Below are 27,716 nucleotides of genomic sequence, written 5' to 3'. Positions count from 1 at the left end.
TGAAACAGGAAAGGGTTGAGCGTTATAGTCAATTCCCTCTCTCTCCCTCTCCCCCTCCCCACCCTCTGTGTGAATGTGTGTGTGCGTTTAGGAACAGAAGTATACCCCAGCCTGTAATGGAATCCACCTTGTACAGTGGGCAGTGAATCCCCATGATATTGCCCATACTATATCTGGTCCAGGACAAGCCCTGGACACAAACACACATCATGGTCATAGAGGACAGCTTTTCTTCCTGTCTCTCATTTTCTCTCTTGCATGTGTGTGTGTATGGTGTGTGTTTATATGCATCTTCATGTAGGCATGGATGCACACTTGTGTAGAGACCAAAAATTGGCATCCACTGTTTTTCTTAGTCACTTTCTACCTTTTAATCAGAGGCAGGGTCTCTCACTTGCACCTAGAGCTTGCTGGCTTGGCTGCTCAGCCTAGCCTAGCCAGCCAGCTTGCTCTGAGTAGACCCTATTTCTACTTCCTGCATGGCAAGTTCTTTTACCTACTGAGTCATCTTCCCAGCCCCCATGACAGCTAATATACTAATGAGTTGCTCCTTAAGCTGAGAAAACTTCCCAGCTGCCTATGGGCACAGCTTAGGGTAGACAAGAAGCAGAAACTGCCATCTGACATGTTCAAACACAAGATTTGGTTTGCGCCAAATGGTCAACAGTCTCAAAGAAGTGTTCCTCTTAGGAGTCCCCAGACAGTTTTCCAAAAGGTCCAGAAATCCCACAGGTATGGTGAACATCATACCTCCTAGAATCTGTCTCTACTAGAAGCAGCTCTATCTGGTTACATCTCATCTCAGGGCTATGGCATGGATCAGATATGTGAGTCTTGGACAGAAGCCTAAAGAGGGACATCTGGTGAGTGGAATAGGCTGATGGCCACCAAGGAAAGAGGCAAATAGAACCCCCAAGACTTGAAGGTCTGTATGTAAGATGAACTGTATTCCACTCTCAAAGATTAGCTAAAATCTGAACCCTAAAAACCTGCCAGTATGAGCATATTAGGCCTACATGTCCATCCACGGATGAAGAACATGCAGTTCATATGTACAAAGGAATTGATTTGATCATTAAAAAAATGAGGTGGTGACATTTGTAGAGAAGTGGATGGAACTGAAGATATTATGCTAAATAAAACAAGCCAAAGATTCAGTGTGTGTGTGTGTGTGTGAGAGAGAGAGAGAGAGAGAGAGAGAGAGAGAGAGAGAGGGAGAGAGAGGGAGAGAGAGAGAGAGAGAGAGAGAGAGAGAGAGAGAGAGAGAGAGAGAGAGAGAGAATGATAGTATAAAGTAGAAGGAAGACAGCAAGAATGGGAAGAGGGAAAGAGAGGCCAGTGGTGGTAGGAGTTATGTCGTCCAATGATTTATGTATATGAAAATGTGAAAATTAGGGGCTGAAACATTGGTTCAGTGGTCAAGAGCACTGGCTACCTTTCCATAGGACCTAGGTTCAACTCCCAGCACTCACACAGGATTTCACAGCCATCTATAATTTAAATGATAGGGAATCTGACACCCTCTTCTGGCCTCTGAGGGCACCAGGCATGCAAGTGATGCATACCTGCAGGGGTGCAGGGCAGGGGAACATAAAATAAAATGTGACAGTTAAAGCACTATTCTGTATGCTAACCAAAATAATGAACAATAACAACAACAAACACCAAGTTGCCATAAAGAGAACTAGTCAGTTAGGTGTAGACTTAGGGGCAGCTGGTCCTGGTATGGGTGAGGCAGAGCATCTAGGCTGATGCCCTCTGCTTTTCCAGAGGCCACTGCCCCTGTAGCTCATGAAGCCAAGGAGCTAGCACTGTGCCCTGCACAACCATGTCCTGCTTAATGACTTGCTCTCTGATGAAGAACTCTGTCCCCAGTGCTATTAGGCTTTCAGATTGAAATGAAATTAAGTAAGTTGATGAATTGTTGGATTCTAATGTATTAGAAAAGATGGAGGCCTCCTTGCATCCGGTAAATGAAATGGACCTTTAGAAATTGATTTGGTAGTTGATTGATGTGAACAAATCAAGGGAAACATGCTTGCTTGATCTGCCTGGGACTCATAAATTAATAAATTAGTGAGTTAAACAGGCTTTGAATGAGTCAACATCTAAATGTGCCTTGGACATGAAATGCGAAGCTTTGAAGGGTTCTGCTGCCAGGGAGGAAGAAGGAAAGCAAAGAAGACAGGGAGCACCTCCATTGTCCTAGAGAGCACAGCCTGAGAGGCTGAGAGCCATGGCGGACCTGGCCTGGCCATAAGGACATCTGGCCGCATCCCCTAAATTCTCCAAAGGAAGATCAGAGTCTCAGCAAGCATGGCTTGCAGGGGTGGAGCAGCCCCTCCCACTCACTCTGGGTGTCTACTGCCATCTTCTGAAGCTTTAGACCTACACCAGTCAGCCTTCATCCCACCTCACTGGAGAGGACAGTGGCTTCTTGGATGGCGCTTCAATTAGGGACAGGGCCTTGTGCTTGTCAGGGATAGGGTCCAAACCCCTGGTCCCGCAGAAAAGGCCTTCCTTGGAAAAGCAGATCCTGTGGGCCTGGGTGGCAGGTTAAAGGGGGGGGGGGATGGCCTTCCTGTAGCGTGCTGTCTGCACCCTGTAACAACATTCTCAGTAGTTCCCCATGTTCCACTGATCTCTGAGGGATGCACAGACGGGAAGTTTGTGGTCTGGGTCGGAAATGGGCTGCCACAACCAGGCCCTGATGGACAATCTCCTCACCATGGGTGGACAGATGATCCTAGGAAGGCCTGGCTGCCTTCCAGGCCACCAGGGCTAACCCAGGCCCTGCTCTGGCAGCAGTTGTCAGGGAGGCTAGGGTGCTGGCTCACTGTTGCCTCGTACCCTGTTCAAGGGTTCCACCAACATCATCTGGTGTGGACTTCTCCCCTCTAGTACCTCCTTTACTGGTACTTCAGCCCAAGATTAGAGAACTGGGACCTGGAGAAGCCAATGAGGCAGGCAGCCAGGGCTTGGGAGGAGTGCAGTGTTACCTCTTCAAAAGCTGTGGGTGGGATGAAACCTTCCTTGGTGGCTTCCCCCTACCTCTCATTTTGAAGGCCAGTAGCCTGGGAGTCTGCATTTAAGGTGTCCCATTTTAACAGAGAGAAGTGGCACCTACTGGCATCTGTGACCACAGCCAGGAGGGGCTTAGCTCTCCCTTCCTGGCTATGGATTCCCAGGAGTAGGGCGTAGAACAGTCCACGGACCTTGTCTATTTAGTCCCTGGGTGGGTGTCACATTCTACTTTGTCTGCCTGGACCTCACTCACTGAGAGCACCTGCTGAGCAGTCCCCCAGTTAAAATCTGTAGACTTTATTACGCCCTCCATATCTGGCATCGACATCCTCTCACCGAGACATCCTTGCAGCCCTGATGAGACAGTCCATGGCTGCACCCATGTGACCATCAGCTCCTGCTGGGAGCCTGGCAGGCAATGTCCCCAAGCCTGAGTGGGTGGCAACCCACTGGGCTGGCCCCACAGGAAGCTGATCTTCTCCCCCTGCGTGGGCCCCACTGCCCACACCAGCAGCAGAGGCCAGGGAGAGGGCTAGCCAGGGTTTATTGAACTACTGCTGGGTACCAGACCCCTAGACATAAGCAGAGAAGCCAGGACAGTATGGGGCAGCTGAGTTTTCCCAAAGGAAGGCCCACTGATGCTAATAAGGGATTTATTTGAAAGGAAAGTTGGGTGCATTAGGCATGGGGTGCAGCTGAGTCGAGACTTGGCAATCAGAGGTAGCAAGAGAAGCCCAGAATGTCTGACTAGAGTTAGCCTTCATTGCTCTTGAATAACCAGAGCCTCAGGACATCCAGGCCTCTTGTAGTCAGGGGTCAAGCTTTGTGCTTGGCAACCACTGAGCAGCCTCTGACAAGGTGTCATAGGTGTGGGTCTCAGGAGTAGAGGTCCCCACAAGTGGTGCTTGGGACCATCTCTGGGGAGACCAGGAGGCCACTGTCCTGTTGCCATGGCTCCAGGCAGCTGTTAATCCTCCCCCTGGGCTGGATCTCTCAGCAGTGTCCCCACGAGGGCCTCACCTGATTTGCTCCTCCTTGGCAGAGTAGCCTGAGGTAAGGTGTTCCTGCCCAGAGCAGAGGTCACCAAGGTGGCAGTAGCAGGCCTCCAGTCACCAGGCCACCTCTGTGTTATCATGGACTTCAGGAGGGCCTAGATAGCCCCACCATCCTGGCTGATTCAGGGGGCTATCTCCTTCTGTTGCCAACCACTCTTGACAGTAGAGTCCTAGAGTCTTTTGGGGAAAGCGGGAACATGACTGTGCTCTGCTCTGTCATGGCTTAAAGTGGCAGGTAGTGGGCAGGGATCAGAGCTGAGGAAAAAGGCAAGGAGACTGGGGAGCAGAGGCAGCAGATGCCAGGGCTTGGAGTGTCCACTTTTGTGAGAGCGGTATTACACAGGCACAGTGGAACCCAAGTGTCTCCATGGAGGTGACTTACGGGAGGAGGGCACATACAGAAGGACCCTGACCCAGCCTCTGGCTTCCCCGGAACCTGGTCTAGGAAGTTAGACAAAAGTTTCTCCAAAGGATGTGAGGAGTGGGTAGCTGGGACCTGTGAGACTCGCCCTGTCAATCAAACTACTTTGTATTTGCAGCCTGGAGGGCCAGGAGTCCTGGGGCTGCCCAATGACAGAGAACCTTAGGATAGTCAGTTCAAATTGTCCCACCAACAGACTTGTCCCTAGCACAAGGTCCCAGCAGAAGAGAATGCAGCTTATTGGGAACCTCAGTCAATGTGGATCCTTGCCTGTGTCCTCAGTTTCTCCAGCTGCATAGTAGGGAGGCTGGCCAAAGGCATTCCTGGGCACAGCAAAGACTCATGATGCCTAAAGATCTGGTATCTCACTCTCTAGTTACTGTGTGTGGAGTGCCGAAGTCCTCACCATTGCTGAGAAAGGTTGGTTTATTCTCCGTCTTGCTCCTGGGGCCCTTGCTGCTCATGTGTTTCACATGCTTAGCCTGGCCTGTGGAATGGAAGGTAACAGTCATTAGCACCTGCCCAGGAGGCTCTGCAGAATGCTGGACAAGGCCAGGCAGCCAAGAAAGACATCACTCAGAGCAGAGCCAGCAGGCAGATCTGGGAACAAGCCCCTTGAATTGGGGAGGACCAAGAGGCACAGAACTCTTTGTGTATGGTAGACACAACAAATAGCTGAAAACAAAACCTAGACTCTTAGGCTGGGTTCTTTTGCTGAGCATGTCTGGATATCACATTCCTTTAAGGAGACTGACCCACCAGGGTTCTAGGGCCCATTATTTCACTCGTCCCTGTGGGCACCCCTTGATCCCTGCCTTGGGTCCCTGTATTAAGACCCCATATGGACAAGCAGCCCACAGATGTCCAGGAACCTGCCTCTGCGTCTGGTGGAGAGGGACCTGATTGTCTCCAGAACGTTAGGCCATCAAGATAGGACAGAGATTGCCCCTGGGCCACAGGGCAGACACCAGTGGGAACTGGCCTGCCCTAGGGAAGGAACAGTGGTTTCCCCCAGCCTGCTGCCACCGGGCCCCAGTGAGGGGCTGACCTGAATTCCATAAGGTGAGGAATGAGTCTTACCACACACCCCTCAGTGGCTAGCCTACAGTTAGTCCTCAGATGAGACGCTGAGAGTGAGGTCTACTCTGGTCTGGCCTGTGCCCCACTAGTGCTATCCCTAGGATGGCTCTATGGCCAAAGGCAACCCTATGCTCTGCCTGCAGCACCTCAGGTTCAGATGGCAGCCAGAGGCCAGCACCTGTCACTCTTCATTCCATGTCCCATAAGAGGAAAATTCTCTGAGAAGGAGCCAACCTCTCTGTGGCTAAGCAAGGTCGTGAGGGTGTGTGTGCTGGCGTTTCAGGTGTGGGTAGCCTTGGTCTTTGCCAGCTCAGAGACTAGGAAGCTGGAAACATGGGACCCTGCACACTCTGTTGGTGTGAGGTGTGGTCAAGTGGGGATAAGCCTGAATAGGGTTTTGTTGGAGATCTGGGCTATTGTCTCTGTTGTCCCAGTTGGAGGAGTCTAGGCAGATGTTCTGTCTAGAAGCAGCCTCTTGAGACTGCCTTTGCTGGTCTCTGGCCAAACTCAACTGGTTACTCTGTCTGTCTCCCAGTCTTGGACATGGTTTCACTAAGCAGTGTGGGTAAATGAGGGGCTGGTGAGGAGCAGCAGTTGGGAGGAGAATCACAAATGGGGACAGTGGCTGGAATGGAGTAGAGGCAGAACTGTGGATCAGAACAAGGAGTCACATTGGGACCAGCACCAGTGTCATGGCTCCCTCGCTCAGCCACAGAGCTTCTTGCTACCCTGGGGCCTTCAATCCTCTGACTTCTGCCTAAGTCTCTTCCTCAGTAGACCACACTGCATTGGAGATGGTTCCCAGCCTCCTGCTTGTCTTTATTACAGTCTAAAATTTCTTATTTTTATTATTTTATTTATGTGTACGGTGTTGTACCTGTGTGTGTGTGTGTGTGTGTGTGTGTGTGTGTGTGTGTGTGTGTGTGTGTGTACTACATGTGTGCCTGGTGCCCCCAGAGACCAGAAAGGACATCAAATTCCCTGAAACTAGAGTTACAGACTGTTTTGAGCTACTATGTGGGTGCTGGGGATCAAATCTTGGTCCTGTAGTCAGTATTCTTAACTGCTGAGCTGTCTCTCCAGTCCTTAGAATTTTCTATATAAAATTGTTGTTGTTGTTTATTACTCTCTGCTACACACTGAACTTGTGGGACAGGTGCTGTTTTGTCCCCAGGGCTGTCTGCCTCACTGATAGCGCTCAGAAATGGTCTCCTACATAAACACAGAGAGGATTCAGAAGGCCTGATGAAGAGTGCTCAGATTAACTCCTTAGCCAGAGAGCTCTGGACACTCCATTGCACCTCAGCCTGTCTCCTCAATCCACACAGTCACCACAAAAACTCCTACACCACCTTGAACGTCTGGTTCCCTGCTCATGCCGTGCCTGTTTCTAGCAGAGACCCTGGGATCCAGGGTGGCTTAATCTGCCTTGATGTACCCTGTAAGGCACCAGAGAAGGCAGCCATCAGCCCCTAGAGGCAATGGACTAACAGCTGCCATCTGAAGCCAGAGAGGAGGCCCCCCAGTCTGCAGAACAGTGGAGGTGTCCTTGTGGCAGGATCTGGGCAGCCTCCTCAGGAAGCTGACAGTCACTTAGATGGAGCTCAGGACTAAGGAAAGGTTGAGCTCTTCCTAAATGTGGAGTCCAAATCTGGCTGGGGAGGAGTACCATGAGGAGCTGGAGCACGGGCCATTGCTAAGCAATTGCGCTCTCTCCATTACAAACCTAATCCAAGTTCCATGGAAAAACCATAGAATGGGGGGGAGAGAGAGAGGGAGGGAGGGAAGGAGGGAAGGAGGGAGAGAGAGGGAGAGAGAGAGAGAGAGAGAGAGAGAGAGAGAGAGAGAGAGAGAGAGAGAGAGAGAGAGAGAGAGAGAGAGCGCGAGCACACTCAGGCGCCACCTACCTGATTAGCTGAACCATCTCCACTGGAGGACAAGCAGTATGTAGCTGAGTCCCACATCCTTTATGTGTGTCAGCTGTTCTTGGTGGTACTGCAGAATTTCAGATCAGGTTAAAGAAATGAATTGTGTGCCAGCTCTGAGCCACAGAGCTGCTGGGATAACCCCTGTCCCTAGCTCCAGAGGAGGCAGACACTCAACTCTTGTTAGAGTCAGCAACTCAGTGAGCAGCATCTTAAAGCCTGGGGCCTGGTAGGAAGTACAGACTCAGGCTCACCCCTGCCTGTTCAGGGACCACACTCTGCCTTGAGGATTCCCACTGCCTTCCCTCTGCTCTTGGAACCCTGCTCTTGGAACCTCACCTCAGACATCGCTATAGGCCACCAGACTTCTCTCAGGAGTGAGACTCAGACTCTGCAGGCATCAGAGGGACTCCCTTCAGCCCTAAACTTCCAGTCACAGCTCAAACTGATGGTTGGAAAAAAGGATGGGATGGAGGCGTGGTCTAAGTCACAGTCGACCACACAAGGACTGCACAAAGGTCTCAGAGACTGATAGACTTAGGTGACTTGGAGCATCAGGTGGCTAGATAAGAGTCCACCCAGGCAACCTGACTCTAATGCCCCGACCCCCCCCCCCAATCCTCCCGGAAACCCCCATTCTCGACCTGGCCATGGGAGCTCGCCCTTTCTACCCTGCCTCACCACCCCACCCCACCCCACCCCACCCCACCCCACCCCACCGGAGGCTCTCGGCCAGCCTGGCTTAGCCACGCCCCCTCTATCTCCTCCACCCTCTCCCTCCCCCTAGCCTGAGGGCGGGCGCCGACTTCGTACAGCAATCCAGTGAGCGCTCTGCTCTTTGAGCTCGAGGGCGCTGCCTGACCGCGAAGTACCGCCGCCTCGTCCGCCCCGGCGTGGGCATCCTGTCCTGCACAGGTCTGTCGCTTCTTCCCGCTGTCTCTGCGCGCAGCTCAGGCCTGGGGTCCCGCCTTTCGCCCCCTGCTTGCAGCTCCCAAGCTCCTCTGGGCATCTACGGGGCTCACCTGCCTCTGCCCCAGCTTCTCTCGCGTCTGCTCCCCAACCTCAGAGCTTCATCCTTTTGCCTCTGTCTCGGAGACTCGGAGGCCTCCCGGTGTGCTTGGGTCAGGTCAGAAGCCATAAAGGACCCAGACATCTCCCTCTGCCTATGCGCCCCTCGTCTCTCCATGGCGCGCACCCTATGCCAGGGAGGGTTGTGAACTGGGTGAGCCCAGAGGCCTCAGAACCACGGTCTCGGAGGGAAAGTGGGAGGGCGCAGAGATAACATCAGGCAGGGTAGGAGGTCTGCAGCTGGACGCCGAGGGTGGGGGACGGTCGGGGAGGAGAGCAGCAGCGTACGCATATGGGTCCGCTGGCGGCCGGCAGAGTGGTGTCAACCATGGGGCTGCGGCCTGGCACGTATAGACGCCCTGCAGGATCTGAGTTCCCCGGGATTGTTTGCGCCAGAGCAGGAAATCTGGGTACACCCTTTCCCTCTGGGAATCAAGTCCCCACATGGCCATTGCGGGGCACTTCTGTCTCAGGAGTCCCCCAGTCCTCTAGTCATAACGCTCCCCTACGTGGGATGGAGAATGTCCTAGAACTTTCTTTGATGTTCAAGGTCCTTCCCTTCCCTGCCATCGGTTGTGTGACTTAGGGTTATGAGAACTAGAACCCAGGTGCCCAAAGTCAGATGTTGGGACTGTTGCTGAGCAACAGAATGCATCGCAGGGTCAGGTGGGATGCATGGAGCCTCCAATAGCAGCAATGACCAACCATAACTGGGCATTGGTTTGGTTTCCCGTAATGTAAAGGCTCGGATTTCTGAGGAAGGGGCTGGAAATGGAAATAGCTTTCTTCAGGGCAGGGAGACCCATTGAGCCCCTTTGATGGGTTTGTGCAATCCTGGCCTCCCTGTTGGTCCAACTGCCTAACTTTCCCCCTGCCTTGGCCCAGGCTGCCTCCAGAAGTGTTCTGAGGTGGAGTGTATTTGGGAAAAGGAAGCAAGAGGGGGGTCGTTAATTGCTGTGGACAGGGATGGGGTGCGGTGGGGTGGGGGTGTGGCTCCAGCCCCATCCTCAGCAGAGCAGGAGAGGGGGCAGAAGCTTACAGGATGGGCAATTTGATAGTTGCATCTCCAGATACATCAGGGTCCAGTCGAACATCAAGGTCTCAAAGATCACAGGGCAGGTACTAGGGTGAGGTGGGCAGGGCCAGCACCTGCTAGGGACGTGACATCAATGGGGTTGGCTAAGCAGGTCTTTGGTTGGACTCTGATGTGAAACCCCCTCCTTCACCCCTCCCTCCCACAATTGAAACAGCCTGGGGGGGGCAATTTTCCCCTGAACATGTAATCCTTGTGAATAAAAAATTTGCTCTTTTAAAAATGGTTCTTGCAGAATTATATCCCAAGAGACAGGCACAGCTCTAGGGCCTATTTTGTTCTTTGTAGCCCTGAGACTGGTTGGGAGTTGTAGTGTTTGCACAGACAGCAAGGGCTGGTGGCCTGCTAAGCCATTCCCGGGCTCTGGGTAGCAGTGAGAAGGGGTGGGCCAGAGAGCAGCCTCAGAGGAGCCCAGAGAAACTGAGAGCTTGACTTCAGGTCAGACATGTGTTCAAGAACTACTACCTCAAGCCAGAGCCTCTTCAGGAGGCCTGGAGCCCATCAGCCCTTCCCCCCATCAGTGGACAGCCTGTCTTCAGGGACGGAGTTATCAGCTTCCTCGAGCTCATTTCAGGGCCCTTGGTTGTCTTTCTGGGAGAGGTGGACCCACAAGTCTCTGCAGCGCTTCCGTGCATATTGGTCTTGTGAACTGACATTTCAGGACTCCTGGCTGCCTCTAAACCATGGTCCTTTTTAGGAGAGGTCTCCACGGCTGTCCACGGGACATGTGAGGATAACTTTTAAAGTGCCATAAAGATACTTCCTGAGACCAGCCCCTGTGAGCCAACCTCTGTGAGCAGTTCCACCTACTGAGCTCCAAGGAGGCTCCTCTAACATTGTCTTTTTAAGGTATTTATTTATATGTGTATGTGTATGGTGCCCTCATGTATATCTATGTACCACATGCAGGCAGTGCTGTGCATGCAGAAGCCACAAGAGGGCCTTAATCCCCTGGCATCTGAGTTATAGACAGTTGTGAGCTGAGATGTTAAGTGCTGGGAATCGAACCTGGGTTCCTCTGGAAGGGCAACCAGTGCTCTTAAACACTGAGCCATGTCTTCAGCCTTTCCCTTTCTTAATACCAGGCCTCATGTATCCCAGGCTGGCCTCAAACTTACTATGTGATCAGGAATGACCTTGAGCTTGGAATGACCTTGAGCTTGAGCTTCTGGTCCTCTGAGCCCGCCTCTCGCAGGTGCTGGGATCGCAGGCCTATGCTAACACATCTGGTTTATTCATTGCTAGGAATTGAACCATGCATGCCAGGCAATCACTCTACATCCTTAGGCCTACACTCGGTCTTTTATTAGATAAGGTTTATCAAGCACCTCTTATCTTTAATAGAACTGTCATTCTCACTGTTGGTAGTGTTTCCATGATGTGGCCTGCGATATTCTTCCGGGTTTTTTCTTTATGTAGTGCTCTGCAGCTCAGAGTTGATGCTGGTGTATTGTGATTTAATCCTACTAGAGACATGATTGGCCAGGAGGAGGCGTCTGGCATCCTCTCTGTGAGATGAAGTCTCATCCTTCCCCGTTATCCTTGTGGTCCCTGCTTGGTCTTCCTGTCTCTTCCATGTATGCATCTTCTCAACATCCCTCCGTGTAGTCTACCTCACCAATTCTCTCCTCCACACTATCAGATATCTAGATTAGAATTAGTCGTGGGTTTTGTGGGCTTCCTTTTTCTTAGTTATTTATTTAAATGACCCTATTTTTCGTTTTTTAAAAGATTTTTTTTGTTTTATTTTTGATTATGTGTGGTTGTGTACATGTAAATACAGATGTTCATGGCAGCCAGAGGTATCAGATCCCCTGGAGCTAGAGTTACGGGCAGTTGTGAGCTGCCTAAGTGCTGGGAATCAAAATTGGGTCCTCTGCAAGAACAATCTGCACTCTTACCAGATAAGCCGCCTCTCCCAGCACTAAATGACTGCACTTTTCATGCCCAAAGTCTGTCACTTGAAGGTTTGTGTGGGGAGGGGTGGGAATTGTTCTCTTTACCCCTCACTCCTCGTAATATTTTATCCATACTTTACTCAAAGATCTTGCACTTACTGAAACATGCCCATGGCGTGCTAGTTAACTTATTTTGCTTCACCCTTTCCTGGCTAGTCCGCTGCCAGCCACTTGCCCCTTGGCTTTCCAGGTCATCTCCTTAGCATCCACGCACCTTGCGGTCTTGGGAACGCTGGTTCATTGGCTTCATTTCCTTGCTGCTGCTGCTGACTCTAGGATCCCTCTCTCTGGCCTGCCTTTCCTTGTTCATCAGATGGTGGTTGTTTCTGCTTGATCCTGGTCACCCCAGGACTAGGTCCTGCCCTGACAGCTACTGAAGTGTCTCATGTGTGCTATGGCTCAGGCCACTGCAGATCAGCTGAGCAGGCCTGCGTTCCTGAGGGCAGCCTGGCTCAGCCGAGGACTCCTGCCTCTCCACGGCCTGTTCCTGGCCTGTGGCCTTCCAACACTTCAGTTCCATGATGGTTCCACCATAGGGACCAGCCCTGCCCCTCTCCTTCTTCCCAAGTGATGGAGGCATTTATTTCCTCCTGGGCATCTTTGTTTTTATGAAAGACTTCAAGCACAAAGAACCACAAAGCAAGGGCACAAGTGTGGGCACCTGCCACTCATCTGTCAGGCTGTCCTCCCACACCTGCCTCTCTATCTTCTCCACAAAGCCCACGCACCTGCCCAGTGTTCCAACTCTGCTTCCCATGGGCTGTGTGCCCCCTCCTATGCTATGCCCACAGCCTAGTGTCTTCCCATTGGCTGTTATTTCTGCTCCATGTGTTTGCCTCCCTGCTGTAGGCACCTTCCAGTTGCGTACTATGCACTAAGCCTGGGGCTTAAGGATGTCTGCCATTGCTGAGCAGGAGACAGACCTTTGCCCTGGACAGGCACATCAACCCAGTCTCTTCAGGGATGAGAAGTGGGCCAGCCACTATGTCATATGGGGACCTTTAGAGTCATTGCTGCTTCTGAGAGCCTCGGACTCTGCAGTGGGTAGAAACTGTCTACTGGGGTTAGCATTCCCTACACTCTCCAGGAGGGAAGGCCCTGCCCCAGAGAGAGTTCAGCCTTGAACTTACTAGCAGAACAGATCTGGGATGCTCCATGTATTGGGTATAGTGGGCTCACCACAGCTATGGCATCTCTCCCTCTTCCTTCTCTATCAGCTACTTCTCCTCATAATTTGGGGACCCCTGGGGAGGTGATATCTTCTGAGCTCACATCACTCCTGAAATGCTGCCCTCAGGGCTCTGAGAGGTTTTGGAGAGAGTGCTGGATAGCAGAACAGAAGCCAAGCCAGGGAAGTCGTGGGTTGTGGGTCCCAGGGCAGCCCCTGTAGTGTCAGTGTCAACAGATAATGGCCTTCTGGGCTCCTGGAGCCACCCATCCTCCTGTCCCCGCAGTGGCTTCTTCTTCCTCTCTAGCTTGTTTTCCAAACAATTTGCTTAATGTGATTCCTGGTCAAGTTGAACATGACTAAAGGTGTTTTTACCCATCACCGTCTGGCAGGCGGGCTGGGGACGACAGGAGGAAGAAATGCCTGAATGTGCCCACTAGTGACACCCTCTTCTCTTGCAGAGATACATGTGCTCTGGCATCCTGAACCTGACAGCATGGAGCCCCTCTCTTTGACTTCCACACCTAGCTGGAATGCCTCAGCTGCTTCCAGCAGTAGCCATAACTGGTCACTAGTGGACCCGGTGTCACCCATGGGAGCCCGGGCGGTATTAGTGCCTGTGCTCTACTTGTTGGTATGCACCGTGGGACTGGGTGGAAACACACTGGTCATCTATGTGGTGTTGCGGTACGCCAAGATGAAGACAGTTACTAACGTGTATATCCTGAACCTGGCCGTGGCTGACGTGTTGTTTATGTTGGGGCTTCCTTTCCTGGCAACGCAGAATGCTGTCTCCTACTGGCCCTTTGGCTCCTTCTTGTGCCGCCTGGTCATGACGCTGGACGGCATCAACCAGTTCACCAGTATCTTCTGCCTGATGGTCATGAGTGTCGACCGCTACCTGGCCGTGGTCCACCCTCTCCGCTCAGCCCGGTGGCGTCGCCCACGGGTAGCCAAGCTGGCTAGTGCTGCCGTCTGGGTCTTCTCGCTGCTCATGTCTCTGCCGCTCTTGGTCTTTGCGGATGTCCAGGAGGGCTGGGGCACCTGCAACCTGAGCTGGCCAGAGCCTGTGGGACTGTGGGGTGCAGCCTTCATCACTTACACGTCTGTGCTGGGCTTCTTTGGGCCCCTGCTGGTCATCTGCTTGTGCTATTTGCTCATCGTAGTGAAGGTGAAGGCTGCAGGTATGCGTGTGGGCTCCTCACGGCGGAGGCGCTCAGAACGCAAGGTGACTCGCATGGTGGTGGTAGTGGTGCTGGTGTTCGTGGGCTGCTGGCTGCCTTTCTTCATCGTCAACATCGTCAACCTGGCCTTCACGCTACCCGAGGAGCCCACCTCTGCCGGCCTCTACTTCTTTGTGGTGGTCCTGTCTTATGCCAATAGCTGTGCCAACCCCCTGCTCTATGGCTTTCTCTCTGATAACTTCCGCCAGAGTTTCCGGAAGGCTCTGTGCCTACGTAGAGGATACGGTGTGGAGGATGCAGATGCCATAGAGCCACGGCCAGACAAGAGTGGGCGGCCACAGACCACACTGCCCACACGCAGCTGTGAGGCCAACGGGCTCATGCAGACCAGCAGGCTTTGAGTGTCCCAGTAACACCTGGGGGGTCCTGCGGGGCCTCTGTGGTGTTGTCTTCTGGGATATGAGAGTTTGCTGAGATGCACTCGCCCCCAGGCCTATAAGTTGGACTCCTCTTGGTGGCAGTGTGAAGACAGCTGTCTGCGGCTAAGCCATGGGTGACTGATCATCTCTCTCACCAAAACGTTCTGCTAGACCAGGGTCTGAGAGTTTGGAGACCATGTGATAGGCTTGGCAGGGAGAAAGGGCTGGATTTTGCCCCTGGTAATATTCAGGCACCTTCACCCGTACTGTGGCATCATTTTTGTCAGTCTCTCAGGCCAAGAAGCAATTTTTCAGAAGAGAGCCAAGAAATGATTCTCTTGTAGACTATTGGTGTGTGCTGGCGATTACCCACCCTGAAGCTGTGCTGGCCTGCTGGCCCCTCAGCCACTGTTCCTTGTTCTGGTCAGCGTGGGAGACAAATGAAAGGTATCCATGTGTGTTCAGCCCCAGCCTCTGCGAACCTGCAGCTACATGTACTTCGAGGCGACAGTTTTAACAAAGATGCACTGGCCCTGGGGCAGCAGAGATGAAACCTTGGGCCCTATTCTGGCTGCTTCCCATCTTTCTCCAGCACAAGGAAAAGCAAGGTCTTGGCCTTTATGATGGGAGCAGGTAGGCGGGGCAGACGCATGGTGAAGACTGGAAAGAGAATGGACACACCACGATCTGGTCTCTGCAGAGTGGCCCAGTGAAGAAGGTTCTATTGAGGCTTCCCTGGGACTGAGAGACGACGAGGACACACAGGGGACTTAACAGCCTTCCATCTCTTTAAGGCAGGTTGCTGGGGCTCTGTCCCTGGAGAAGGAGCAGGGTGGGCAGGTAGCAGGCAGGAACAAACAGCAGAGCCTGGAAAGACCTACCATTCGAGAGAGTGCAAATGCCAGCCAGTGCCAGGGAGGGCCAAGTCCCTGGGGAATCTGTGATCCCGCCTCAGCAGCTTCTCTACGCCAGACCCAGAATGTGCTCAAAGCCCCCATGTCCACATTTTGCCATGGTGTCCCCGGGGCTGGAGAAAAGTTAATCCTACTATTTATTCTTCTGCTCTGGGCTGCCCTGCCTGGCATGCCTGGCTCCCTGGGAGGGTGCAGAGACCAGGACAGCAGGATCTGGCAGAGGGAAGGCTGTGGGGGTTGCTCTGTCTCAAATGTGACCCCCTCCCCCGGCAAATGCTAGCCCTGTAAGCTCATTCCTCATAATGAGGGCACTTGTGCTCCACAACCTGCCTCTGAATAAATTAGAAAATAAGCTGTTAACGTTCTTTTCCAAAGCAAATATTGCCCGTGGAACCAAGTGAAGGCAGCGTAAAGCAGAGAGCTCCACACGGTGCAATGTCACCAGCTCCCTGAGAACTGACCCCAGGCAAGGCAGGTGAAGGGCAATCCCAGATGGTGGTCCTGGCCTCGGCTCTCAGGAGCTGGTGACAGAATCCACCCTAACCACCATGTCAGCATCCCGAGGAGGAAGAAGTGTCCAGAGGAAACTGAGGCCGCTTTATCCCCCAGCCTCTGCCCACCTGGGATCGTGTGGTAAAGAGGACCCATACTAAATGGCCCAGGAGAATTAGCAGAGGGCTCAGATCTCTGTCAATGGTTTTGACAAAGGGGGTTCCTGACCAGGCAAGAGTGCCCTCAGGAATATAGATGTGATAGTCAGCCAGCACTGTCCTGAAGGGAGGGAGCTAGGGGCCAATATGCCCCATGAAGCTGGACCTAGGGATGGCATGAGGGTGCTTCTTAGATTATCCTTGGTAGAGCTTCCCTTATACCTCTACGCACCCTGTTCTCCATCTTGCCAGTCTTGAAGCCCCATATGGCAGGCAGCAGCATCCAGAACCCAGCCCTAAGAGAGCCTGAACCCCACTCCATCCTCACACCACAACAGGGCTGCAGTGTGGCCACACTCTTGGGACCTTTTCCCCTTCTCTGGTCAAGTGCATACCATCCCTGCCCCCAGACCCAAACTACTGGTACACAACTGCCCTTCTCAAGCCTCCCTGGTGGCTCTACTGTGCTGGTCCCTGGGGAGGAGGAGACAGGACTCAGAGGCACCTATATTAAAGGTCTGAAGGGTGTCCAGGAGAGCCATGGGCTCTGGACACTATGAGGGCTGAGATGTCCTTCACTGGAGCCATGGGGAGTTGTTAGGGGTGGCACAAAGCAAACGTCTTGGGGCCACAGTGGTGATCTGCTGATCTACTTTATGGCTCTGTCTGCATCCGTGAGTTTTATTGGACACTGGGTTTAGTGACAGAGTGACCCTGCCCAGGAAATCCAGCCTGTGGGGCAGGGTCGAGGATGAAGAGGGGGACAGGAGATGACTGTTTGCCCGGCTGGGTGAGGCGCAGGCTGGAAACAGAGCTAACAATGAAACTCCCCTTAATAGAGCCGTGTCACAGCAACTCTTCTACCCACACTCTGTCAGCAGGAGTAATGTCAGGGTTCCCAGGGCAGATTCTGGGTTGTTCCTACCAGGTACCACTTTCAGGTGTCCTAGGGAAGAAGGACAGGTCAGTGAGTAAAGATGCCAGGCTACCACTGGTCCGGGTGGCTGGGGACACTTTTGTACTACTACTAAGTAGAAGGCACTGAAAGATCTCAAGAGAGCAGGGCTGGTGATGGCCCTTCAGTCTCTTCTCCCCCCCACCCCCCACTTCAGGTCCTGTCTCCATGTTTCATGGGACCCTGTCCTCTGTGATGAGGAACAGGGGCCTCTTCATGGAGTGACAACAGAAAGGTTTCATGGAAGGCATAATGCCTCTGGAAACTATGGGAGCTGTGTATGCTGAGACAGAAGACAGGGACAGAATCATCAGATCCAGAAGAGAATAAAAGAGAGAGGTCCCATGCAGGAACAGCCAGGGACAGTGGCCTCCACCCTTTTTCCTTCCTGATCCCTCCTGGGCTTTCCACAGTCAGGCACAGCTAAAAGGGTCCATCACCATCCAGAGTGAGAACAGGCCAGTGGGAAGGGTGAGACTGGGCAGGCAAGCTGGAGATACGTGACCTACCACCCTGATCATTGGAGGGGACACCTGTCCATCCAGCCCCTGATTTTCCTCCCTCCCACAAAGCATGAAGCTTCTGAGAAGGAGCCAACGGACAAGCCTATTACCTCGGAAGTCTGTGTCCTTGCTCCTAATTCAGCCCCAAGTAGTTACACTCGGTTTCCTAGAACAAGTCAGGGATGCTCCTCCTGCCTGCCCGGCTGTGCTCCATCCCACGGCCCCCAGGAATGCCCTGTACTTCCTGTCAGTGGATCACACTTCACCAAGAACCTTATGTACATGCAATCGTTGTCCCGTTGCCAGCTTATCACACGAGCAATGTCCCCAAGGTTCATCCATGACAGGAGTCAGCATCTCCTGAGCATGCTTCATGCTTGGCAGGCATGTGGACTGTGTCCTCATTTGGGCTTGACAGTGTATAAACCAGATATGCTTGCATAGACCTAACCCTAGCAATTGGGTGATGGTAGAATTAGGACCAGGAGCCAGGAGTTCAAGACCAGCCTCAAGCAATTGGTGTGCTCAAGGCCAGTCTGGGTTACATGAGACCTGGTCTCAGTGTGTGTGTGTGTGTGTGTGTGTGTGTGTGTGTGTGTGTGTGTGTGCATGTACTACACATGTCACATGTGTGCAGATGCCAATGGATACAAGAGAACTGGAGCTGGAGCTACAGGTGGTTGCAGGCTCCTGACGTGGGCTTTGGGAACAGAACTCAGGTCCTGTGCAAGAACAGCATGCGCTCTTAACCACTAAGTCATGTCCCCAGCCTTGAGAATCACAATCTTGAGGCCAATCTCAGATACAGAAAGAGATGCTGTCCCAAAAAGGAGAGATGGAATGGAGGGGGAAGGAGGGAGATGAGGGGGGAGATAGGAGGATACTCTGTGATTCCACTTGCTCAAGATGCCCAGGAGGGGCAGAGCCGAGAAGTCAAGAATGGAGTCCTACCGCTAGGGCCCAGGAGGAGATTGGGTGGCCACCCATAATCACAGACTCCTTGAAGAGCTGAATGGAGGCAGAGGCTTTCCAAGTTGTGTGTTAAATGCTTCCCAGCTGACTGCCACCAAGTGGGAACTGGCATGTTTTGTGAGTTTCAGCTAGTGATTCGGGATTTTGTTTTGGTGGGAATCCACTCAGCTGCAAGTCAAACACAAGACAAAGCTTCTTTGGCAGGAACATCACCAGAATGTCTGTGCACCTGGATTCTCTTCCTTCCTCCCTACCTGCCCGGCCTCAAACTCACAGAGATCTCGCCTCTGCCTCTGCCTCTGCCTCTGCCTCTGCCTCTGCCTCTGCCTCCTGCCTCTGCCTCCTGCCTCTGCCTCCTGCCTCCTGCCTCCTGCCTCCTGCCTCCTGCCTCCTGCCTCCTGCCTCCTGCCTCCTGCCTCCTGCCTCCTGCCTCCTGCCTCCTGCCTCCTGCCTCCTGCCTCCTGCCTCCTGCCTCCTGCCTCCTGCCTCCTGCCTCCTGCCTCTGCCTCTGCCTCCTGCCTCCTGCCTCCTGCCTCTGCCTCTGCCTCAAGTGCTGGCTTTAAAGATGTTCACCGCCACACCTGGCTACTTCTCTTCTTAGAAGTTCTATTTTGGTTATTTTTAATTCTGTGTAGGTATATGTGTATACATGTGGACAAATACATAGGGGTTGCAGGTACCCACGGAGGCCAGAGATGCCAGATCCCCTGGAGCTGGAGTTACAGGTGGTTGTGGGCTACCACCTGTGGGGTTTGAAAGTCAGCATCTGAAAGTGCAGCAAGCACCCTTAACCGCCGAGCTGTCCCACCAGCCCCTTTATTTTCCTTAGTTTTATCACATGGAGTGGACCCAACGTGTTCCTGATTAGCTCTGGATCTGCACAGCTGGCAGTTGCTGCCATAAATTCCCTCTAACTGTAATCTCTAATTGCTCCGGGCACGGACCAGGGTGCCATTGATTTTGCATTTTGGGCTCTTTCACAGCCGTGCTTATCGCTCGGCCAGGGTCGGCTGTGTCCCACAGGCTTTTATCACGGTGCAGAAAATCGAATCCTGACTCTCACAGCCCCCTCCAGCTCTGGGCATCCTTTCAAGATAGATGAGCTGGGAGGGAGCGGAAGACACTCCGTCAGGGTGGGGGTGAGCGTGAGCACAGGCATATCCCCCAGTGTGTGAGCCAACCCTCAGTCGTGTGTTAGCCCGCGAACGTGGCTCCCACACACACTAGAGTTTATCAGTCATCTTCTGTTGCCTTCTGAGAGCTCAGGCCTTCCTCTTCTCCCTGTTCAGCCCTGCCCACATTAGGGCAGGATTTGTATAAGCCCATGGTGACATCACCTCTCTGTGAGCCCGGTTCTGTCCCTCCAAATAGGCCACCTAGAAGCGGGCCTGGCTGTTGCTTTCCTGTCTGTCCAGCCTAGGTTCCATGGGTGAAGAAGTCTTTCCTGCGTCGATTTGCAAATGGCAGCACCTGCTCTGTGGATCTGAGGTGCCGGTTCAGGGCTGAGTGAGGATACTGTTGCCTGGGAGTCCCTTGCAAAGGCTGCAAAAACAGCAGCCTAGGAGAACATGCATCCTCTGGCCCTTGTCACCACCTAGACACTGGCTGCTCTTCCAACATGCCCCCTCATCTCAACAGCAAGAGGCCAGATGTCTGCACCAAGGCCAGGTGCCAAGCCCTCCGCCCTTCTGAGTCACCTGGAAGCCTCTGACCTAGGCTTCCTAGCAGCCTTGAAGTATCAGCTGTGTTCACACTGTAAGGCTGTCAAAAGGTAATGGGGCTCCCTGGGTCTGCAGAACAGGCACCCAACAGGCACCCCACTGCGCGTGTGAACTGGACAGAATGCAGGCTTTGTACGGATGCAGCCGTGATGAACCTCATACTTCAGAACAAGGTAGAGAGAGCACTGTGCCCAGCACTAGAGTCCAGCAGGCTCCTGTGAGTGCTGACCATTCACCCTGGTGCTTCAGTGGTCAGGAAACAAGCCTAAGGATGCACAGCCAGGTCCCTGTCTCAGCTTCTCTGCTACCCAGGGTGGACGTCAGCATCTGGGGAGAGGAGAGGACACCAGGGCCTGGGAGGACTCTGCCTTGGGCGTCCTCCTTCCTGTGTGAGTACCTTTATCTCTTCAGGGAACCCTTTCTGTACTGCATGCCCACCAGCACTTGAGGGCAGTTCCTGACATACCTCCCTGTTGCCCGGCACCCTGGGTGTGTCCACCTAGTTTAGCTTAAGTATACACAAACAGAGGGTCAAAGTATAACTTGAGCTTCATCAGCCTCAGCATCCGGAGTGGGGCTGGGTTCCTGAGATGAGGACAGCCCTGGGCACCTGCCCCATCTGCTGGGATCTTTTAGGATCTTTATGCTTAAGTGGTTGCAGCTCTGTTTTGGTCTTGGTGACCTCCTAAGTCAGGGTCATCTCTCTTTTCAGGAGCTGAGCAGGACACCCTCTGTCCACTTCACGTGGCACACTTGAAGTGTATATCTCTGATTAAGGAAGTGAGAGATTCTCAAGCGTTAGTATGGGACAGCCCTGGGACTGTCTAAGGGAGACAGTCAAGAAAGACTGGTATTGTATGGAGCCATGGGGATGGAATCATGTCCACTGGTGCCCTGCCCCTACCTTCCTCTGATCCCTTAGCTGACCAGCCCTGAGTTCTGTATGGTCCAGAGCCTAATCTACAAGAGCCGCACTTGCCATTTTGAGTTCATTAGTTTACTGAGTACATAGCAAGCCAAGTAAAAGAATACCTAGCCAGAGCCGGGCGTGGTGGCCCACGCCTTTAATCCTAGCACTTGGGAGGCAGAGGCAGGCGGATTTCTGAGTTCGAGGCCAGCCTGCCTACAGAGTGAGTTCCAGGCCAGCCAAGGCTATGCAGAGCAACATTGTTTCAAATAAAGCAAAAGGAAAAAAATAACACTAACTAGAGAAAGACAGATGTAGATGGTAGCAAAACATCATCAACTCGGGTGCAATAAGGATAGCATTATCAAGCAAGGTGCGGGTGTGTATAGATGAAGCCGAAACCAAATGGAGAAGTTGAGGCAGTCAACTGAAGTTCCCGACCTGAGCTTTGTCTCTGTGAATGATCCTCCCCTGGCTGAACTTTGCCTTCCAGTTCTCACCAGTGTCACCATTGGACAAACCCCAGTAAGAGCTGCCCAAGATGGCTACCTTCTCAAGGCCTGTGTTTTCAGTCTAGGTCTGCTTTGCTCTGTGTTCTTCCCTGGCACAGCTCATCCCCAGACAAGGGGACTTGGAGGATACTTTGAGACACAAACACAGGTCTGAAATGAGAGGCAGGGCCACCCGACTTCCACAGCCTGCTTCTTGGTGAGCTCATTTCACAGGTGACAATTTACTAATATAGTGTCCATTATATCTCACCTATTGTCCATCCTGGGACCTGTCTGCCATTTTAGGTGGGCTTTCAACCTTGTGGTAATCCTGAAGGATCATGGTAACACTTGCACATTGGTCTCTGGAGAGGTAGGAAGGAGAATGGTCAGGGCTCATAGGCCAAAAGCCTCCTAGGCAAAGCCTGAGGGACTTTAGGTAGCTGGCACCCCATGACCGTCCAGCACCAATCACCCTGTCACAACACAGGGAGAGAAGAGCCCTTGGATTACCAGTTGACACCTTGTGCCACACTTCCATGTCCCTGACTGCAGCTGTGTAGGCTTCCTAGATCCTAGTGAACTTGGCCAGCCTTAGAGTGCCAAATGAAACTCTTAGAGATGCTCTAGGAGGAGCCGGGAAGAGGAGAAAAAGCTCACAGGGGCTGGCTGGGGTTGGCTGAGGACAGGGTTAGGAGATGGACAGCCTCAGTCACTCCAACTTGAGGGCAGATGGAGACTGAGACAGCTTGCCACAGCCACACACGGTTTACACCGAGGAAGAGGGGCACAGTCAGACAAGGTGACTTTCACATGGCTAAGGACAAACTGACTCCCTGGAGTCTAATCTTAAGTTTTGGGGCCTATGTCCGAACCTTCCTCCATACCTACCCCTTTCCAGATGGGAGACCTCATGAGCCCCCTCCAACCCCTCATTGCTCAGCTCTGGGTTCACCCCAAATCCCCCCACTACCCTTGCTGCCTCCTGTCTCCTCAAGCTTCCACAGTCAGCCTCAGGGTCCCCTCCAGGAGCCCTTTGGCCTCCCTCTCACCTGCCCATCCCAGTACATGCCTTGAACAGGAATGTGGGCTGCACAGAGATGTTGGCCCAGCCCATCATAGGCAGAGCTACACTCCTATCCTAGGTGGCACCTAGCATCCTCACATTCCTGTCATATGAACTTTGCCTAGAGAGATTAAAAAAATTGTCTTTTTGTGCCCCTGATAGAGCAACAAACACAGACCAAACAGACAATTCTATTCAAGTTAAACAACAGGGTTTAACTGGAGTTACTCACTGAAGCATGGGCAACTCATGGGCAGCTACATCACTTAAGAAAATGTCTCTCTCAGCAATTGACAAGTGCCTAAATATCCTTAGGGAGAGGCGGGGTCTATGAATACCACTACTATTAACTGCCCATAAAATCTAAGAGGACATGTGGAGCTTTGTAAGTCCTGACCCCCAGTACCTAGCTGCAATCCTGAGGGAGGGGCAGGACCTTATTGCCCCCCCCTCCAGGAACAGTTAACTCCCTGTACTCCTGAAGGAGGGGGTACAGCTGTGTGAGCCCTCCCTTCCCTGAGAGACAATTAACGGGCCAATTTTGCACAAGCCTTGTACAGCTCCTGAGCTCTCAAGTGGGCTATTGCAGTGTCATTCCCAAAGAACAGCCATCTGCAACAGAACTATGTGAGGCATTTCAGCCACCAGCCAGATGCCCAGCACCACAGCCCTTTGTACTATGTACATTCATCCGCCACTGCCCCCATAAGAATAGGCCTGACTCATACACTACTGAGAGCTGGCAGTCACATACTGACTCTGGAGTGCATGTATGGAATGGGGGCCATTGTGAGCCACAATGCAGGTGGCTGCTGCAGGAGCCGGAGATGCCCCTGTACAGTGCAGTTGGTGAGGTGTGCTCTTGGCGCGCCGAGTCTCTGGTGTCCTTATTCCGGGTCCCACACAACAGATATTTCAGGCAGAATCAACTTGCTGCACGACAGAGGGAAGCCTGACTAACTTGCCCAGGGTGGCGTGAAGACACCCCCTCCCCAGATCACCTACCACTTCCTGTTACTCTCTCAGAGCAATGCTGCCTTCTGGTCAGCTCTGGACACGGCTCTTTCCCCCATTGCCTTTCATGCTGCCTGGCACCTGTGCCTTCCTTGGTCTATCCAAGACCAATAGGTTGAGGCTGGCTCCACAGAGCTGGGCAGAGTGCTGTAAGAGGTGCTCCACCCAGCATAGACCACCTGCGTCAGGCTCTTCACAGCCTGACTGGGCCTTTGCACCCTGTGGAGTACAGTACCTCAGACCACCCGCCACCCCCTCTGCTACAGGAACCTGAACTTGCTACTTGTCTTGGATAGTGAGTCTCACAAGACAGGGCTTGGTGAGGAGGCTGGTATAGGGGATCCAGGCTAGGGCCACCATGCTGCAGCCAGCAAGCTGAGCTACTGACTCACTGGTCACTGTGTCTAGCTGGTCACAGTGGGCAGAAGGAGCTCTGCAGAGAAGCATTCAGTCTTTCTGTGTGATATCCTTCTTCCCCCATAATCATACCCCAATCATCCAGGCAGAGGTTTGAACCCCTGAGCTACCCTAGGAGGAGTGACTTATGGGGGTGTTCCAACAATCCTTGGTGATCCAAGGTCAAACCCACATAGGACTCCCCTTATCCCCGCTCAGTCCCTGAACACAACACACACTACCCCAAGGGCTGAGTGTCCCTGAGCCAAGCTGCTTGTTGGGGGAGGCACATAGCTAGTGTGCAGTGGCAGCCTAGCCTCATCCTGTAGCTTGGTGTAGCTGGGGTCCAGCCACATTCCTGGCTCCCCTTAAGAGCATCTACTCGGCTGGCCAGGAAGAGGACAGGAGGTGAGGGAGAGACCCAGAATGTGTGTCTCTGATAACTCTTGAGTGCTAGCCACAGGTGAGCGAGCACAGGCTGGTGGAAGCTAAGGGCAGCCATGACTGCTGGCTACTGATGACAGCTCACACCAGCTCAGCACCTAGTGGACACAGAGGCCCCTCTGGGGGCAGCTGCTGTCACCCATTGTCAGCTGCAGTGACTCAGTCAGAGGAGGTGTGAAGACAGAGCCCTAGTGACTGAATCACCTTGTGTCAGGCCCTGCAGGCCCCCTTACTGGAGCGTCTCTGCTTGACCTGGCTGATGAAAACAGTCGAGAATTCTCCCTGAAAGAAGTAAGTAGCTAGTGCCAGGGCTGGAGCCTTCTCTGTGGTCTTCTAGGAAAGATGGCAACCTAGGTCTGAGCATTGGTCTCTGGAACAAATGGGCTTTCACAGCAACTCAGCAGGACCAGGTGCAACCCCTATAGCAGAAAAGACAGTGACATCAGTGAGGGATAGTACTGGCCCCAGTCACCTCTAGCCCCCAGAGTCCCTCTCTCTGTGACACCCTCACTGGTCCCTAAGAAGATATGCCCTCTGATGGGGTAACCTGGGACTCTCCCAGTTGGTAAAGTATGTAGGAGAAGAGCCTTTCCAGGAGTTGAAGGCTAGGGAGCAGTATGGGGTTTTCAAGTCTCTATCTGCTGGGGCGTGGGGGGCAGGGCTGTCTCTCTGGTCAGGGGACAGACGTATGTGTCTATGGATGCTGAGCAGAGGGGTCAGCATTCAGGGTGACTCAGTGAACAGGACATCGAGTCTCAGGCCAGAAATAGCTCTGGCTGAGAGCAGCCACCAGCATCACCGTGACGACAGGGTGTCATGGCCCCCAGCGGTAGATGTCCTGCTGTGCCAGGGAAAAACTATGCACACGCTTTGCCGTCCCTTGCCCAGAAGCCTGCAAAGGTTTGCTCTCTATGGTACAGCACTGGGAGCCTGGAAGCTTGTGCCAGAGAGGGCAGCTGGGGTGCCCAGGCATCAGAGACTTAGCAACTTAACACTCTATGAATAACACCCTCCCCCTCCCCCCATAGAGGTGATCAGTAGTCCAGGAAGGTGATGGGGTAACTTAGCAGAGATAACTTGGTGAGCATCAGAAGTTTGTCCAGGCCCCCAGTTCAGGGCATGGACTAAGTGACAGGAGGAGGGGCCTGAGGCCACGTGCACAAAGACAGACCCCACAGCAGCCAGTTCAAGGCAGAATGGGTAATAGGTCCATAGTTAGAGCCATAGGATCAATTCTTGGTTTCCAAGAGAGTGACCATGTGGTCCAGACAGGTGGCTCACTAGGCAAGGAGACCTGTGTGGTTGGAGGGAAGCTGAGGGGCAACCCAGGTAAGGCAGGGCAGCCTGTATCCAGGCTCAGCCATTCAGTGTTCTAGATGGAACACAGGGTTGACTCTGAGACACTGGGGTCCCTTGATGGTCACATGGGGCTGGGGAAGCTGGCCATGGCCCTTTCTTTCCACTTCTCCTCCAACAGGTCATGCCCGCCTGCTATGGAATCCTCTCCTTCAGCCATAACAGTTCTTAGCATTGCCAACAGAGAAGCTGTGAACGCTTATGTGTGACCCTCACGATCGGAGCTGCTGACTTTCCTCATCAAAGGAGAGGGTGGGAGGGTTCCACACTCCTCAACAGTGACCTCAGCCCTTCCTTCCTACCCCTTCGTGTCAGCTGTGTGCAGTCTCAGTGGCTCAGGAGATGTTAGAGTATATAGAACATCAGGGTTACCTCGGGGATGGAGTGGTGTGAGGTGGCAGCTGTGCAGGGGTGAGATGGTTCAGTGATGCAGCTGTTGGGGTGAGGGTGTGCCCACGTGGCTGTAAGTAACCCCTCACCCATGTTCTGTAGGTAAAGCCATTTAACATACTCATTGCCTTGACAAGCTAGAACTGGGTGGATCCATACTTTGGTCTGTGGTTAGTGCCCTATACAGGGGTGGGGGGGAAGCAGCAGAGAGAGGGTGGGGTGGGGAGAGGAGAGAAAGTGTCCTCCAAACCCCCAGGAAAAGTTCAAGCAATCCAACACTTGTCCCATAGACATCCCTGGACAGCACAGCCCTTGGGAGAGCACCTGTGTTTCCTCTTTCAACTTTAAACCATGGACCCAGATGGGGCAGATGGCGTTACATGGCAGTCTCCTTAGCTTGGACATGACCACTGCTATCTTGAATCACTCAGCCTGAGACTCTTGAGATCCAGCCTATGGGCTGACTCTCGGAGGGGGAAGTCTCAGAGGTCCTCATGGCAAACTGCCGTCCTCCAGAGGAGGTAGAGCTTGGCTGGGGTGGTGTTGGAGGAATCTTTGGGTTTTTGAGAGCTATCCATGCTGCTGGTGGGACACTTTAGTGGTGCAGTTGCCCATAAGCTGCCCAAGGAAACTCCAGATGGTATACCTGCCTTAGGGTACCGACAGGTACCCACAAGTAATACGGTAAATTCCCCAGCTCACTAAGCTGGACTTGGCCGGACCCCTTTCTTTGGTCTGTCAGTGCCTGCACCTAGCTGGACTGACTAGAGTCTTCTCATGAAAGGTCATGTGGCAGAAGGACATCCCAAGGCAGACAGACGACCCTCCTGCTTGCTGTGGTAGCTTGGAATCCTTGCTCTGTTATCTCCCTATGCCTGGGACATGGAGTCAGAGGGGTTCTCCTGGAGTAAGCTACAGGGATCTCTAGCAAAGAAATGGCTGCTTGTGTCTGGATGGTCTCACAGTGGCAGCAGCTTCCTCATTACCTTGTGGTCACCAGCTTCACCTGAAGAAATCAGACCCTAGGGGTAAGGCTCACTTGCATGGCCCAGGTGTCTGAGGCCACAGGTGGGGGGTTTAATCTCCTAGCTCTTTGGGGTGTGAGCATGAGGGGCCAGAGGCCCTCCTCACCTTGCTTTCTCCAGTTATAAAATGGCAGGGCCCACCGTGGTGGGGTAACACATGGCATACTTAAAAGAGTGACCAGCTGCCCTGCCTTCAAGTCTGTGCACCATCCCACTGCTAGACCACCATCCTTGGGGAGTCAGAGGCAGCCTGCCTGCTCTGCTGATGGGAGCAAACAGAATGGCCTCGATGGAGACTGAGAGGCCGCCTCACCTCTCAATCATCCAGGAAGCTCAGATTGATCCTCTTCCTGGATGGTTTCTACTTCCCTGGGAGAGGCCAGGGGCAAGTGGGCAGCTCGAGTGCCCTTCAGCCTCTGCTCCTAGCCTCTCACCTATAAGGTATCGGGGTGCAGGCCCACAGGTGTCATGTACCCCTAAACCTATCCTATGGCAGCAGTACCCGGGGCACATTTTT

The 27,716-nt window shown here is 53.1% G+C and overlaps 1 protein-coding gene across 2 annotated transcripts; it reads left to right on the top strand.

Annotated features, from left to right (window-relative positions):
* Nucleotides 1-8,253: 8,253 nt before the first annotated feature.
* Nucleotides 8,254-15,667, top strand: Sstr5 (somatostatin receptor 5). Of its 2 annotated transcripts, NM_011425.3 has the most exons (3): nt 8,254-8,420; nt 10,364-10,515; nt 13,254-15,667. In NM_011425.3, the coding sequence occupies exon 3, from the start codon at nt 13,289-13,291 to the stop codon at nt 14,375-14,377; it is 1,089 nt and encodes a 362-aa protein (NP_035555.1). In that variant the 5' UTR covers nt 8,254-8,420; nt 10,364-10,515; nt 13,254-13,288; the 3' UTR covers nt 14,378-15,667. The 2 variants fall into 2 exon arrangements, with proteins under 2 accessions (NP_035555.1, NP_001177937.1); NM_001191008.1 differs by lacking the exon at nt 10,364-10,515.
* Nucleotides 15,668-27,716: the final 12,049 nt, after the last annotated feature.

Source organism: Mus musculus, chromosome 17 (genome assembly GCF_000001635.26).
Source record: "Mus musculus strain C57BL/6J chromosome 17, GRCm38.p6 C57BL/6J".
Lineage (NCBI taxonomy): Eukaryota > Metazoa > Chordata > Mammalia > Rodentia > Muridae > Mus > Mus musculus.
This window is presented reverse-complemented; position numbering and strand designations above follow the sequence as displayed.

Coding starts and splice junctions, on each gene's coding strand:
- Sstr5 (NM_001191008.1), top strand. CDS start 13,289: ATGGAGCCCCTCTCTTTGACTTCCACACCTAGCTGGAATGCCTCAGCT.